The sequence below is a fragment of the Tachypleus tridentatus genome, chromosome 1, assembly GCF_004210375.1.
Source record: "Tachypleus tridentatus isolate NWPU-2018 chromosome 1, ASM421037v1, whole genome shotgun sequence".
Lineage (NCBI taxonomy): Eukaryota > Metazoa > Arthropoda > Merostomata > Xiphosura > Limulidae > Tachypleus > Tachypleus tridentatus.
The window spans coordinates 64020037-64036657 of record NC_134825.1 but is presented as its reverse complement, the minus strand read 5'-3'; the positions used below and the strand labels follow the sequence as shown (position 1 = coordinate 64036657).

General features: G+C 33.6%; 1 protein-coding gene across 1 annotated transcript; it reads right to left on the bottom strand.

Annotated features, from left to right (window-relative positions):
- Positions 1-1090: 1090 nt before the first annotated feature.
- Positions 1091-10704, bottom strand: LOC143250541 (EH domain-containing protein 3-like). The gene is made up of 2 exons (XM_076501251.1): positions 9611-10704; positions 1091-2351 (listed from the first exon to the last, which is right to left on the bottom strand). The coding sequence occupies exons 1-2, from the start codon at positions 10523-10525 to the stop codon at positions 1653-1655; spliced, it is 1614 nt and encodes a 537-aa protein (XP_076357366.1). The 5' UTR covers positions 10526-10704; the 3' UTR covers positions 1091-1652.
- Positions 10705-16621: the final 5917 nt, after the last annotated feature.

Genomic DNA, 16621 nt, shown 5'->3' with positions numbered 1-16621 from the left:
GAGTTGGTAAGAAGTTGTTTTTTGACTGGTCTCCTTGCCCTTCTAACGCAATTTCGAATGACGTAATATTCCTCAAAATTTCGTCATATATCCCAAAAATAGATCTACCGTACTGCAAAACACAGCTGATGACGATGTCTTTGTGAAAAAAATGACTATTAAAAGAAATTAGCGAGTCCAGACCGTCCGCCATGCTGAAAATATTGTAAAATGACCACTTGTTTCAATTAATTTGCACAAGGGTGCATGTACGCTGGTCTCCATGGTCCACCACCCCAGTGAGCAGGAAATGGGAAGTGTGTTAAGGAGTCTCTTACTCCACTGGAAGAAAAACAGTGGAAGTAAATGTGGTAAGGAGTCTAAAGGAATGTCACACCAGAGAATGTGCAACAAGTGTCCATGATTCTCTATTCAGTGCAGTTTTACAACAATGTTTATTATATTTATTTTATTTTGAAAGTATTGAACAAATTCAGATGAAAGTGTATAAATCCAGTTGTTGGAACTTTACCAACCTTATAATACTTAGTTCTTTCTTTACATGATTTTATATTTATATTGCGAGATACTTACATGGCTAAGGAAAGTTGTAATTATTTTAATCTTTTTGAGTCTAGTGGGAGCATAAGATGGGAAGAAAGGGTGTGACCAAAAATAGGATTGAGCATGTGTCTTGTACAAATGAAATTAAAGTTGATAGCCAAACTGGTAGTTCCATTTATAGCATCAATAAAACATTTTATAGCAAATATCCATTCATTCATTAGTTAGCTATGCCAATTTTTTGTTCAACTTGGCCATGAAACTGGGTAAAACAAAATATGCAGCCTAGCTAATCAATGAAGTCTTATATTTGCTAAGATCAGTGCAGTTTTACAACAATGTTTATTATATTTATTTTGAAAGTATTGAACAAATTCAGATGAAAGTGTAAAATCCAGTTGTAGAAACTTTACCAACCTTATAATACTTAGTTCTTTCTTTACATGATTTTATATTTATATTGTGAGATACTTACATGGCTAATAAAAGTTGCAATTATTTTAATCTTTTTGTGTGAGTCAATCAGTACAAAATTAACCAAATGAAATTATTTATTGAGATTTTTTATTCTTCATAAAACGAGTACATCACCAAAAAATATACATAAAATTACTTGAGTCTAGGTCTCAAAACAGAAAATAATAAAACAAAATTTCAGTTTTGATTTTAGTCAAAAAAATGCCTTTAAAAACAATTTATAATATCACACATCTGTTTATATTAAAAATATCTATTACAGAACAATACTATGCTATACAGTCTAATGCACGATTCAGACGAACACCCTTGTATATTTCTTGTTTAATATAAAATAATTTCAAATGTGCAAGTAAATATAAAAGCCTTTAAAAAATACTTATGCATATATACTTTATGGGTCTCCAATGCAAGCACTTAAGAGATTATATATATATATATATATATATATATACTGTAAAACTTTGGTATTGGAAATGGTAAACACTGAACAAAGTTTGTGAGCCTTTTACTTGTAAGCAACGATCTTTACAGACTACAAATAAATGAGGTTTCATGTAGTTGTCATTCAGTTAATAAATAAGTTTATCATAGCACAGACAAAAATAAATGGACATTATTAATTTGAAAGGTCAAGCTACAAAGCTATGTTTTCCTGGAGGAATAAGATGTTTTGGGAGCTCTGTTGGAATGTCATGACCCTCAAGTTTAACATTAATTAAGTGCATAGCTAAAGCAAACTCATCTGAATCTAACATCCCATCCTTATCCAGATCAGAAAGCTTCCAGATCTTCCCCAGCACAGAGTTGGGAAGCTTAGAATTTACCATATGTGCTTTAGCACTGGCTCCAGATATTTTCCCATCTACAGGGTTCAAACTCTCAAAAATTTCATCATACTTGAACCGCTCTTTAGAAACAATCCAGTCTTGTTGCAGAGAGCCAGCGTCAGCCCCTTCACCACGCCCGTAGCCAAAGGGGCTCTGCTCTGCCACTCCTTCAAAAGCTCCTCCAATAACATTACCATTACTGGTGCTTTCAATCTGCTCGTGAGGAATCATACTCATAAGCCGAGAAATATCTTCAGCTAACATCCTGTCAACTGTTTCTATAAGCTTGAGTTTAATGTGATGAAACTTGGTGAAATCATAGTCAGTCAATTTTTCCTGCATTTCCTTCAGGTTTGGGAAGTCACCTGGAGGAATTTGTTGATCTCTCTGAATCTCTGCATACACATTGCTCAGGTTCTTGATAAGCTCTTTCTTCTTGCTCTCCTTCCCAAAAACAGACGGCATGTCTCTACGAAGGATACCAATAACGTAAGCATGTACCTGCAGAAAACATTGAGTTTATATGCATCAGAAACAAAAGCAAACATTCATTACGTTTTGCTACATAATAGGGTAAAAGATACGTTACATTTTATAGTTGTTTATATATTTGGTTTGTAGTTTCTGTTGATATAACTTCACATTTAAAAAAATAAAACAACCTGTTAATGTAAAACTAAGTTTCTTAATACAACTTAACCAAAATAAGTGCATCTCTTACAATTTACATAAAGTATTTACAAATAATTATTTACACAATTTAAAACACAACAGTACTGCAACTTATAGCATGTTTCAGATTTATTTTGTTTCTGACCAGATGTTACATTGCCTATATATATTTGACTGAAGAATAAAGGGTAAAAGGGTGGCCCAATGGATCCAAGTACAAGTTCCACTAAGCTGGGATTGTCCACAGAAGGAAACATAATACATGTATTGTTTGATTGAAACCATATTGTAATGACAAATTTTAAAATTTCAACTACTTGTTCTAAAGATTCTTTAAAGCTCTAAATTTTTATAGCAATGCATAGATTAATAATCTGGATCCAAAAACTTGTTCTAAAATACTAAATTTAGATTACAGTGAGATTACTGTCACCAAAAGGGTGATTTTTCCAGCAGAATGAACATAAGGCACCCTTGTCTTACTTACCTCTCTTTTTTTTCAACTTTTTATTTCAAGTACACAAACATAATGAGACTGAGAAAATATACATATACGTTTCAAAATGTGATAAGGATAACTTTTAAATAAATGTAGCAAATATTAGAGGACCAGTGACCACTAATAGTTGTGAACTTTATTTCTATTACATTTTCAAACACAAACTGTACTGAGTTTTCCCAGTGTATTTTTTACACAACAGAACATGAAAGAAGATATCAAAAATAAAACATTTTTTTAATTGGCTAAAAAATAACAAATAATGAAAGAAGTCTTATTTACAGCATGTATGTCCATAAAAGTATTCACCATTACCTAGCATATTCGCCACATAATTGTGATGAGTCTGTGGCAGGTGATTCCTTCTTCTGGAAAATCATGGAGTAGACAGAGAAGGCCAAAACATTTGCTGAAAACCAAACATGCTTAATTTGGTTCATATTTATAGAAAGAGTTGGCCATTTCATAGAGACAAGTCATTTTCTGAAGGAATTCCTTCATTGCTAAAAGTAATTTGGGACAAGCATTATTATTTACAAAGATAAAGTCATTATTAATGGAGCATGAGTGTAACTCCAGGTAAACAATCAAGGACCTCACACCTTTAATTCACAACTTTTAAAAAGCCATCTTGGAACACATGGTTATTCTTATCACTGAAGATGCTGCTGCTCTAGAACATGCCAGATACACCAACATAGCAGTTGTGAAGTCATACTGAATGATGAACATGCTTCATAGATTGCATTTCTTTAGCATGGTGAATTGTGGAGTCAAGATGTAACCTAAGCTTAACTGTGAAAAACAGGGACATCCAAACAAAATGGTATTGTCCCCAATATTAATAAAATAGCTTATGAAGCTAGATCCACAGGATTCTGATACAAGTTTCTGTGACCACAAAACAGCCACCACAAATCTGTAACTGGCAGTTTGAGCTGATAAAATAGCTCCAAATTTGTTTTTAAGGTCACAATGGATCCTCTATATTGTCTACAAAAGGATCTCGTCATGTTTCTTAAGTGAGAAATCAATATTGTCTTGAGTTTTTCCTCTTTGTTAAGCCAATCCCATGCTGTCTCTTTAAACATATTCAAAGATTCTTCATTGCTTTCAAACAAAAGAACACTGACTTACATCTGATACAGTGACAGCAAAATTTTAATATACTCAATTTTGTAGAATATCTAGACAAAATGACAAATTCTTCATAACTAAATGGTGATCTCAAAATTTAGGCGACCATATAATCCTTGAATTTTATAAAGAGAATACTACCTGAATCAAGTAAGGTGGGACAATCTGCATATTATTTAAGTTCTAAGGGGCAAGATGTTTAAAAAATTCATAAACACTATCAATATGTAGCAACCATGTTGTGGAATTGACTACTGTAAGAAATGCCACTTTTGATGAGACAGAAGTCATAAGAGCAGCCAATCATTTGATACTTTTTTTTCAAGTGGTTGAAGTCACTTTTACACATGTACCTGTACTTGACATGGCATGTGATGTAGGCACTAGCAAACAATACTTTTACATAAGAAAAACTTTTATAGTAGACTTTCATAAATGAAAGGGAAGAAAATGCACAATGCCAAAAGAAAAAAAATTAATGCAGTGTGTATAAATATATATATAGCACATACAAGAATTACTGGGAGTATACTAAATTTCTTTATATATAGAGATGGAAAATATATATATATATAAATTTACTACCAATACTTTTTTAAATCTACATCTAGACACCCAAGAATGGAAGTGAAAAAGGCAACCAGGAAGCATATGTTTGGTTGAAAGTATGATGTGCAAGGGTGCTTACAATGTTTCTCATTGATGGATTGTGTATACCATTACCCCTTGTATCTTTTTCAAAACTTTATGATGAAAACGAGTAGACAACAAGTCATGTGTTATATTTTTCAATATTTTACAAAAATGAAAATAGTAAATATCAATTTTCCTGTTATCCTTTTCAACAATTATGAAAACTGTACCCACACTTCCATTTAACACTGTAGCTAAAATGAAAGTTTCAATGATGTTCATTTCCAAACTTGCTTCACCTCTTTCTATAACACACTCTTGATTTATGTTTCCAATCAGAGAATATTGAGTTCCTTCTTCTTCTAGAGCATCAATTTTCTTCACAAGAAAAAATAATCTCAATTGAGAAACTAATGCCTTTTTCTTATATTTACTGATTGTCTGTGTCTTAAAAAACAGATGAAGACACTGCAGTTACTAAAGGACAAAACTTTCAAAGACAAATTATTTTAGATTTTATAGCCAAAAAAAAGAAAAATAAGCAGCCTTCAGATTTTTCTCTTTACACCTTAAATCTTCAAAATCAAGTGATCTGTGCATTCCCTATTACACCAGTAATGGTTTTTAGATGCCATATCTTATCAATCTGTTCTTTGTGAGAAGTACCTTGGTAAAATAAACTACTTATGACACTAGACATTACTAGTTTCCTAACAGGATTGATTAAATCTGAATGTAATCTGGGTATAATGGGTCTTTCTTTTCAAAACAGCTTTCTCAATATTTTAAAGCTTGATCAGATGAATATAAAAAATGTTATAATTTTGTTTCAATTTTTTCTGGAAATCAGCAATTCACATAATGCTCTTTAATTAGGATAATTTCAAAATATTTAATAAATTTCTGGTGAAAACTTTGCAATGAATAATCAATAATAACCATCAACTCTTATGAATCTTTTGCAAACTTGCACTAGAAACTGCTAATCGAGTTTGATTGGCCTGACCATTACTTGCATATCTGTACATCCTTTCAACTTAAGTTTTGCTGCTCTAAATCAGTTGTATTTACAACAAATTATAACATACTAAAAATGGTTCATTTTTAATCTTTGTTAAAGCAATAAAAATGTAGATCAATAGTTCATGTGACTTTCTGCAGAAGTGTGCACAAAACGTTGATAAATTTAAGCAGCTTTTGTGAATACTTTTGCACATGTAGCTTATATTTAGACCAAATGTGAGAGCTAATTGTGAATTATAAGAATCTACTAATATACCAAATATGAAAAACTTCATACGAATTAAGTATCTTTTTCTATCAAATAAAATTTTCAAACACTGACTGTGAAGAAAAGAAAAACAAACTTCAATCAAAATTGGAGATTTTATATCTTGTACATTTCTTACCAGATTGCCTTGAAATTTAGTATTTGATGTAAGGACTCAGTAAAGTACATCTACTAGAATGTTTAATTCTTTAGTAAACAGTGAAGAAGCATTTTCAACCCATTGTACTATTCAAGTAACCACTGACATCTTGGGATCAGAGGTAGAAACCTACACTAAAAATATCACAAATAGTCAGCATGAATTCAGAAAGGGAATATCATGAGTAATGCAGTGAATTTGGTGAACCTGATCTTTCATAAAGCTTTTGACAAGGTGCCATACAACATCTTACAAAGGTTGCATCTGCTTGGACAAGAGATAAACTTGTTAAATGGTTTACATATTAATGGGTAATAAAAAATTATTATAAATGAAACATTATACATCTCAGTGTTTCTAGCAAACTCTTTGATATTTGTCTTTTTGTTTTATGACATTGATAAAAAAAAAAGAGGTCAGACAATTAAAAAAGAATTTCAAACTGTACTAAAGATGTTGAGGTGTTGCAGAGAAAGTGGAGTTATTTTATGAGTTGGGCTAATAGCTGTCATATGCATTTAATCTTAAAGGTAAGGTATACATATTGATTACAACATGAATTGGTCTTGTAGCCTCGTTAAGGGAGCATCAGGCAAAGTTGATAACAAAAAATAATCTAAGCATATATATTATAGCCTCCAAGACATTGTATATCAGTTAGTAATAAGGCAAACAATGTCTTACAACATTTACTTAGAAATACTGAGTATGTGAATAAGAAGGTCATCAGTAGGACCCCATTTGAAATATTGTATTCAATTGTGGTCAACCTTTTTAAGAAAAGTAGCTGAGTTGAGAAGAGAGCTCAGATAAAGGTATCTAGATGATTTCAAGTTTGCATGGATTATCATACATGTTCAAAGTTAAAACTCTTCATGTGTATTTGCTGGAGAGAAGAGTTTCAGAGGGAAATGATTGATGTTTTTTTTTAAGTTACTGAAGGCTTAAAATCTAGAAACCCAAAACAGCATTTCATTAAAAAGACTGGAAGACGTTTCACAAGTAAATCTAGACAACAGGGTTCAAAATATGAAAAATTCAAATATTACTCCAGTTAAGGTTCTGTTGCTTTTTTTATGGATTACTGGGTGGTCATCTTATGGAATACTGTCTTCTGGAGTGGTATAATTGCAAAAATGGAGTACTTTACAAATACATTAGAAGTATGTTTTGGAAATTAGTGTTAGACAGAAGAAAAAGGATTTCTATGTAGTTTTCAACAGGGTGATTGTAGGAAATGAGATAAGCCCAAAGGTACCAAGTAGCACCATGTTATGCTACAGTAAGGGAATGATGCAAGTAAAAATGAGGACACAGATCCAGGATGACGTGCATTTCTGTGATCTTTCCTACATGAAAAGAAATGAAATTGCCCAGAGATCAAAATTTTTAGTCTTAATATAAAACTGAAGGTCTAGCTTGCACATTGTTTAAAACTGTACGAGACATGCATGTTCCAAGTGTATATAACCAGGGTGATCCCTGAATTTTTCAGAAGTGGTTTAATTTAACATGCAGTGTTGTATTAACATGTGAACCATGTATGGATAACAGGAGCTAACTTGGATTGGTGTTAAATATTATTAATAACAAGGATACTCAACTTGTGAATTAAAACATTCTCATCTTTGCAAATACAAATGTAATAAGTTGATTTTTTCGCTTTGCTCCATGTAGAGAAGTTGCTCTGATTGGAAAGTAGTATTCATTATTAACTCTTATGCCCCAGCAGGTTAAAGTATTAAAAAGTATTTTCTTTAAAAATCTGGGTTTTCATTTGTAAAATTCTTGTTATGTTTATTGAAGTCTACCAAATTTTGTGAAGATACACTATATTAGAAGGTATGTAAACTGTAATGAGTACAAATGGTTATGAGGTTGGTCCAATGGACTTAATCAGTGTTTAAAGTTAACTAAATTATCAGTATATCACATAAATACAATTCCCTTATAACCCAAGTGCTTCCAAAGGTGGAAACTTTTGAATGCACTTAGGTTACAGGATATCATACTTTTGTGTTAAATAAATTTGTGAACATGTTTTCCTAACATCATAAACAACATTAACAGTCATAACTGATGAAGTGATAATGTTTTCCATACCTTTACTAATATTCCAAATCAAATCAAACCCATAAAAACAACCAACTATTAGCATCTATCATGTCCCACAAATTCCATTCCACTTACCCTCTGAACTATAACTTTAATCATACTAAAATTGGCTTTACTTTCAATTTCCAATCTAGTAACCAATACCTATATATTTACTGCAAATAAACTATTTCACAGCTTACAGATAAATCTAGCACTAAAACTATATATGTCATTAAGCAAAAGAGGTTGTCTGTGCTATGACCACCATGGGTATCAAATTCCAATTTAATGTTATAAGCCTTCAGGCTTACCACAAAGCCATTAAAGGCACCTATTACTAATAAAGGAAAATGGCATCATAACTTATTTGAAAGAATTCAGAGAAGGGCTACTAAAATTATTTCAAAAAATGGAGGGTTATTTTATGGAGACAGTTTAAGATTTCTTAACTTATTTTCTGTTAAGGAAAGAAAGGCAAGGTGTGATGTTATTGAAGTCTGCAAGATTATATGAAAGACTTATAGGATCAATGTCACTAATTTCTTTATGCTAAGTTGTGAAGACAATAAGATGAGAAAACACAAGCTACACTACAGGTAAAACAATTTTATTTTTCTAATAGGTTATTAGCTTATGAAATCAGTTGCTATCAGCAGTAATTAAGGTTGGTATTTTACAAGAGATTAAGAGAGTAAGCACTGATTTCTTGAAAAATAAAGAGTAAGTTTCATATGTATTTTTCTTTTGGGATGAAGATCAGAGACAGCAAAGATGGACTAAATGTTTTGTGGGTTTTTTTTTTATTGTCATAGTTGTTGAGAAGTTGATAAGAATGTATGAAAATGAATGCAACAAATTTTTATAATATACTGACAATTACATATTTTAATATGAATGTTGAATAACTAAAGTGAATGCAGTTAGTAAACAGCATTCATCATCAATTCTTGTGCTACTCCTTTCTGATCAAATAGTGAAATATGACTCTAACTCTCATGATGCATTCACAGCTTCAATGTGTATCTTTGCAGGATCTGTACCAAAACCATGAATCTTTGAATTATCAGTATGGTCATGCTAACTGCTAGGTTATACCAATCCCACATGCTCTGGAAATCTAGGGTTACTCTCACTACCTTCTCAGTTAAAATTTCCTTTTATTTCTATACATTAAATTTCAAGTTAGGCTAAAAAACTTCCATGCAAGTGACAACTATTATGTATTGTATAAACCAAAACATATTTTTATTACATTATATTTACAATAAAAGAGAGGGCCTACACATACATACCTTGGCAAGTCTAGCACGCTTAATTAAATCATTTAACTTTCTAAGGGCTGCATTTCTCGGTAAACTTTGGATATCTTGGAAAAGATCTTGTTCCTCTGCCTCAAATAATTTTCTGTTGATATCATATTTTAAAGGTTGATCCCAAAATGATCCAAGGTAAACCCTTGCTACTTCTGGAGTCTGAAGAACTTTTCCTAAAGACCACATCAGAGCACCATAAACTCTCATGAGTTGCTGATGGTCTACCATGTCAGCTTTGTTTAAAACAATTCTAATTTTATCATCATGACCCCTTAAAGCCTCGATGCTCCGTCTAAATTCGTCAGAAATATCTAACTTATGAGCATCAAAGAGTAGAATGATTCTGTCTACCCTTTCTGCGAACCATTCTAAAACACCAGTAAAGTCATAGCCTCTGTCAACACGTTGTTTCTCTCCAGACAAAATACCAGGAGTGTCGATAATTGTTATACTTTTCAAAACATCTGACTTTACCATGGAACACTGGAATCGATTTAAAAAGGCGTTTCCAAATTTTGAAAGTGGTCTATATTGTTTCTTTGGATCCACCACTAATGCATTTCCAGGAATAACACCATCTTGCTCTCCATACATAACTGCAATAAACCGATCGGTAGTAGGCTCTGGTCCAATTCGAATACCTGGAAAATCTTTTTCTAACAAATATCTAATGAAAGTAGTTTTTCCAGTGGAATACTGACCAACTAGTAAGATCATTGGCTTTGCATCAAAATCAGCATCATCAAGAAGTGGTGAATGGAAATCATGAAAACAATAGGTGTCTTCAAGCGGCAGGACCTTCGCTTTATATACTTTCTTCAAACCTTCAACAACAGTTTCGAAAATTTCTGGTTGTTTATTGCGATCCTCATTTCTACTTAACCATGAAAACATCTTAAAACTGTACTCAGTCTAGCCCAACAATATAACTCTTCGGCAAAATACTTAAAAATCAGAATTTACAAGTCGAGAAAACAATCAGCTTTCTACAACTTTAAATCCTGTTCAAAATGAATACATAACCATGTTATCATAACTTGATGATGTGTACCCCTAGTTTTCGGAGCCCTCTAACGAAATGTTATTACATACGAACTGATTTATTCGCTTATAATATTTCTACATAATTACAATGCATATTTAAAACTTTTAAGTAGGACTGAATATTTTAATTTTAGACATCGTGGGGACACACACATATATATGTATAAATGTAATCCAAAAGCGCTCAGACACAAAGCATGCTGATAAACTATGTCGAAATCCTTTATAGTTATTAACGGTGTATAAATAAATAAACAATCACCTAAAGAAGGGTTTAGGCTTGAAACTTTGTATCAAATTTTTATTTGCCGGATTTGATTAATATTGTATTTAGTATTTGTTTGTTTTTTATTATTTTTAAACTTTGTATTAGATCTTCTGTGCGATTTGCTATATATATTTGTTGGTACCTGTATAACTTTTACACCTTTCTAATTATGTCTTTATCTGCCTTCTTCTTTCTCTTTCTCCCTCAATATTTCCAATAATAACATCATTTTGCAGGTTGAGACGTATTGCAACTTGTCCGAAGTCCTTTAACTTCTGGCTATAATATTCATTAGTTTTTCTTTCATACGAGACAACAAAAACTTGAATTCACTTTTAACTGATTTGTAGCATTCTTCAGATAATTGATATTTAAAAAATTTCCAGTCTCGTGCACATCGTCTTACGGATGGTTCAAGTTTCCAACTCCTTACAACAATGTTGTTATAAAAGAACGATTAATTATCAGTTTAGTTTAAAAATATCTTCCTATTGGCCAGAACAAAAGTGCCTAACTAACTTTGTTGGAAAGCGGGAAGGGAAAAATATTTGCGTCAGTAAAAAATAGTTGTTATATTTTTGACTTATAGTATGTGTATACTAAATTAAAAATCAAAAGTACGTGCTACTTCTGCTCTATTGTTTAGGTGCCTGTAAGTTAGAACTTATTTCATGATATTAAATCGATCTTACACTTTATATAATATTTTTGTCTCAGTCTCATGGTATTCCATCTTTAATCAGCATATGACCAATGTAGACAAAAAGAGTGCTATAGTTCTAAATTGTCACCAATGGTACCAACATATCTGTCATTTCTCATGCGTATTGCGTGAGACTCGCGCATTTGATCACAGATTGCGCTCTCATGCCTGGCTGCTAAAATCTCATGATTCTCAGTGATTATTACTTTTCATCATATGATATTAAACACGTAATTCTCTCACAAAACGTTAAAATAACCCTAGTTATTTACTCTTGGTGTGATCTCAAACGGACAAAAAGGTACTCATGAATCATGCCTGAATTGCCCAATATGGATTATTCTGGAACATACTGTGTAACTATTTAGCTAGCTACAAGCACCAAGGACTGCGTAATGTTGAAAGACACATTAAATGAAGTTCTAAAAATGTAAAATTCATTCTCATATGGCGGACTTAATCTCCACCAGGAGCTCACTCTGTACTCAAGCTTTTTTAATTTTTCGCTCATTTGTGGTAATTAGATTAACAGCTATGCATCAGCTTGTGGGATCTCTTTCCCTTTGTTCATTTGCTTGTTCTGAATTTCGCGTAAAACTACGCAAGGGCAATTTGCACTAGCCGTCCCTAATTTAGTAGTGTTAAACAATGAAGTCAACTAGTCACCACACCCACCGCTAACTCTTGGGCTATTATTTTACCAATGAATAATGGGATTAATCGTAACTTGTAACGCCCTCACTGCTCACGGCGAGTATGGTTGGTGTGACGGGGATTTAAACCCTCAACCATCGGATTACGAGTCGAGCGCCCTAACCATTTGGCCATGCCATGTCGATCTAATTATTCAGAAATGTCACAAAATGTGAAAGATAAGGGTACATTACAAATACAAATATCAGTAACTGCGAAGATTCGGTGAGTAGTGAGTAATCAGTATGCTATCGCGTCCATTCAATTACTCGATCGAATAGCCGAGGAATTCTACAAATTAGGTTATCATACGTAAATAAGGCATTTGAATCATTTATCTTGTAATTTTTGTTAAAACATTATTTGCGAACTTAGGTCTACAGCTTGTGTTAAAGTAGGCTTAGCCTGTAACAAATGTTATTGAGGAAATAAATTCATTTGTTATCGTTAAACAGGTTGGACTTGGAATTATTTTTTGCCACATAATCCAAAAAGCCTGGATTACAACAATGAGTAAAACATCTTTCTCATGAGAATGCTAATTGTATGGCACGACATGGCCAGGTGGGTTAAAGCGTTCGACTTGTAATCTGAGGATCGCGGGTTCGAATCCCCGTCGCACCAAACATGTTCGCCCTTTCAGCAGTGAGGACGTTATAAAGTCACGACCAATCTCACTATTCGTTTATAAAAGAGTAGGCGGTGGGTGGTGATGATTAACTGCCTTCCCTCTAGTCTTTCACTGCTAAATTATGGACGGCTAGCATAGATAGCCCTCGTGTAGCTTAGCGCGAAATTCAAAAAACAAAAACAAACAAGCTAATTGTAAACAATGCAAAATCAATTCTGTAACAAGTTTATAACGGTAGCAAGTACCCTAAGCAACACCAACTTTGACGAAAACAAATCCTTAAGAGTTTAAACACATTGTTAGAGTGTCTGGAATATGTTAAGGGGCAAACTTTTGCCATGACAACAATTAATAATTGACGTTTATGTTGTTTTCTTAGCTTAAAAATAACCACTTATTGAATGAGTTTGTGACCAGATTGCTATAGACTCCAGGTGTGTTTATTAGTAAAACCTTGAAAGAGATATTTGGTAAATAATAGACCAATCAAATATTTTATAGTATATGGTAATATAAAGGACATCTAACTGTTTCTCTTTTATTTCGTTAATTTGTAGAAGGGGGTGGGCATGTCTCCTTGGACCTTTTCCCTGCCATTATATCTTGTAGACCACTCTGAACGTTAGTTATAAGAACAGTATTGAAGTCTACTACATCTTTTTTTGCCATCCTAGTTGTGATGCCCCTCAGAGCATATTCTGTAAGTTGATATGTGGACGACTATACATATATTTTTACAGTTTTATTTATATGATACTGCTGTCTCTTCAGTTTAGTACTTCTACTTATCTCCAAATTATTATACTTCAATCCCTGTGGAAATCTTAACAGGTAAGTTTCCTTAAAACCAACAAACAAACACACGGACAAAACATATCTGCCATAGTTTCTCTTTCATAGCTAATCTTATACGTGTTTTGAAAATACTTATTCAGACCTTACAAGCATATTGACAGTCTTAGTGCCTATCTCTGAATTGTATCATTCCACTTCTGACATTGGTGTTTGATTAGACATGATGTCCTCTGAATTTGGATAAAGGATGGCATCTGGTGGCATAATATACCTCAGTGGGTGCTTATTATCCCACCGCCACATGTATGCCCCATATGGTATTATAATCGAGCAAATAGAATATCATTGTGACTCTACACACTGTTTCTTAGCTCCACTGTTTAATGGGGCACATTGTTCTTATTTTACTGTATGTTGTTCCTGTTGTACTTTCTGATAATTATAGAGCTCATTCTCAGATTCTCTCAGTTTTGGCCCGGCATGGCCAAGCGTGTTAAGGCGTGCGACTCGTAATCTGAGGGTCGCGGGTTCGCATTATCGTCGCGCCAAACATGCTCGCCCTTTCAGCCGTGGGGCGTTATAATATGACGGTCAATCCCACTATTCGTTGGCAAAGAGTAGCCCAAGAGTTGGCGGTGGGTGGTGATGACTATCTGCCTTCTCTCTAGTCTTACACTATTAAATTAGGGACGGCTAACATAGATAGCCCTCGAGTAGCTTTGTGCGAAATTCAAAAAAAAAAATCTAGTCTTACACTGCTAAATTAGGGACGGCTAGCGCAGATAGCCCTCAAGTAGCTTTGCGCGAAATTCTAAAAAACAAACAAACTCTCAGTTTTATTGGATTCTCTCTTAGTAACTGTTAATTATACCAGTTAGCTATCTAACTTATTTTTCTTTTTCTTTCTTTTTTTCTGTGGATGAAGAGAGTTAATTTACCCTCAGAGTTTGTCTAGTCTTGTGTAACTGAAAAAGCAAATAATCTGATTTCTGCACTGAGAAACTTCCACAGTAAACAAGATTTTGGTATCTTACACAGTTTAACTATTTCTTGTTAATACCATCCCTCAAAGAAGTGTGGTGGTCGAGATATGATACTTCCCCTCAGTTTATTAAGACAGATATTAGCTTCCTGGGCAGCTAATTATCCTGCTGAAAAGAATGCTTCTTCTAAATGTCTTCATAAAGAAAACGTAACATACATTGTTAACACGTGCCTAGTTTTCTCCATTCTTTCTCAAATGAAGATTCAGCCCCTCTCAGGTAGTTGAGTTTGAATTCTCCTTTTTATTTCCCATGCTTGATCCCATAAGCCATCAATCGGTATCGAAAAAAATATTCAAAACTATTAAAAACTCATGGTTATAACACAAATTTTTATTACTGTTATTGCTCGCAAAGTTTTGGGCATAAGTCCTTCGTCAGGCAGCATAAGCTTGTTGCATGAAAGGAATATTTAGTGAAAATCGTTGAAGGATTTGAATGCACAGATTAAGAATTACATTCACGTTCCGTGAAGTGTGTTAAAAACATTGTTAAAAAGATTTGTTTGTTTTGGAATTTCGCACAAAGCTACTCGAGGGCTATCTGTGCTAGCCGTCCCTAATTTAGCAGTGTAAGACTAGAGGGAAGGCAGCTAGTCATCACCACCCACCGCCAACTCTTGGGCTACTCTTTTACCAACGAATAGTGGGATTGACCGTCACATTATAACGCCCCCACGGCTGGGAGGGCGAGCATGTTTAGCGCGACGCGGGCGCGAACCCGCGACCCTCGGATTACGAGTCGCACGCCTTACGCGCTAGGCCATGCCGGGCCACTTATTAAAAAGAACATTGTTGAAACGTGTGTATAAAGTTTTAAATGTAGAAGAAGTATCAAAGTGACAGAAATTACATTTTAGAAATTGAAAGGGCACAGAAAAGTAATATACAAATATGATAAAATAGTATTTTAATAATCTTATTATAATGGAGCTTGCGAAGTATACGTCCAAAACTCAGATCTTGGAAACTACCGCACGTAACTGGGTAATGTTTTTTATAAATAAGCAGTATTTTTATAGTTTAGTGTGTGTGTGTTTTCTTAGAGCAAAGCCACATCAGGTTATCTAGTGAGCCCACCGTGGGGAATCGAACCTCTGATTTTAGCATTGTAAATTCAGAAACATACCGCTGTAGTAGCGGGTGCCTATAGTTTAGCAATCAGTAAACATTGAAATTTCCACAAAAATGATGTTTCATATCTCACTAATAGAAACTACAAAAAGGAGTACATTTTAAATATAAATAACAATTAAAAACAAATTTAAAAATATTTTTTCTTTAGTAAAAATCTCATATCAATTTTAAAATATCTCATTTTAAAACTAGAATTTGAATAAAATCCTTATCCTCAAGGGTGATGAACATTATTTAGTGTCAAGTATGAGTACATTGTTGCAAAACTGTCAGAAAATTACATAAAATGCAGCAAGCCTAATAGTCTTCCTCAAGAACTAGCAGTTATACCCAGATCAGGCATGGCCAGGTGGGTTAAAGCGTTCGACTCGTAATCTCAGGGTCGAGGGTTGGAATCCCCGTTGCACTAAACATGTTTGCCCTTTCAGTAGTGGAGGCATTATAAAGTTACGGTCAATCTCAGTATTCGTTGGTAAAAGAGTAGTCCAAGAGTTGGCGGTGGGTGGTGATGACTAGCTGCCCTTTCCTCTACTCTTACACTGTTAAATTAGGGACGTGTAGCTTTGCGCGAAATTCTAAAAAACAATCAACAAAATTAACAAGTACATTCTTGTTCCTAATTCATTTGTGGTCCGGAAATCAAGTTTTTGGGAAATGAGTGGTCTTCGGTGCCTTGC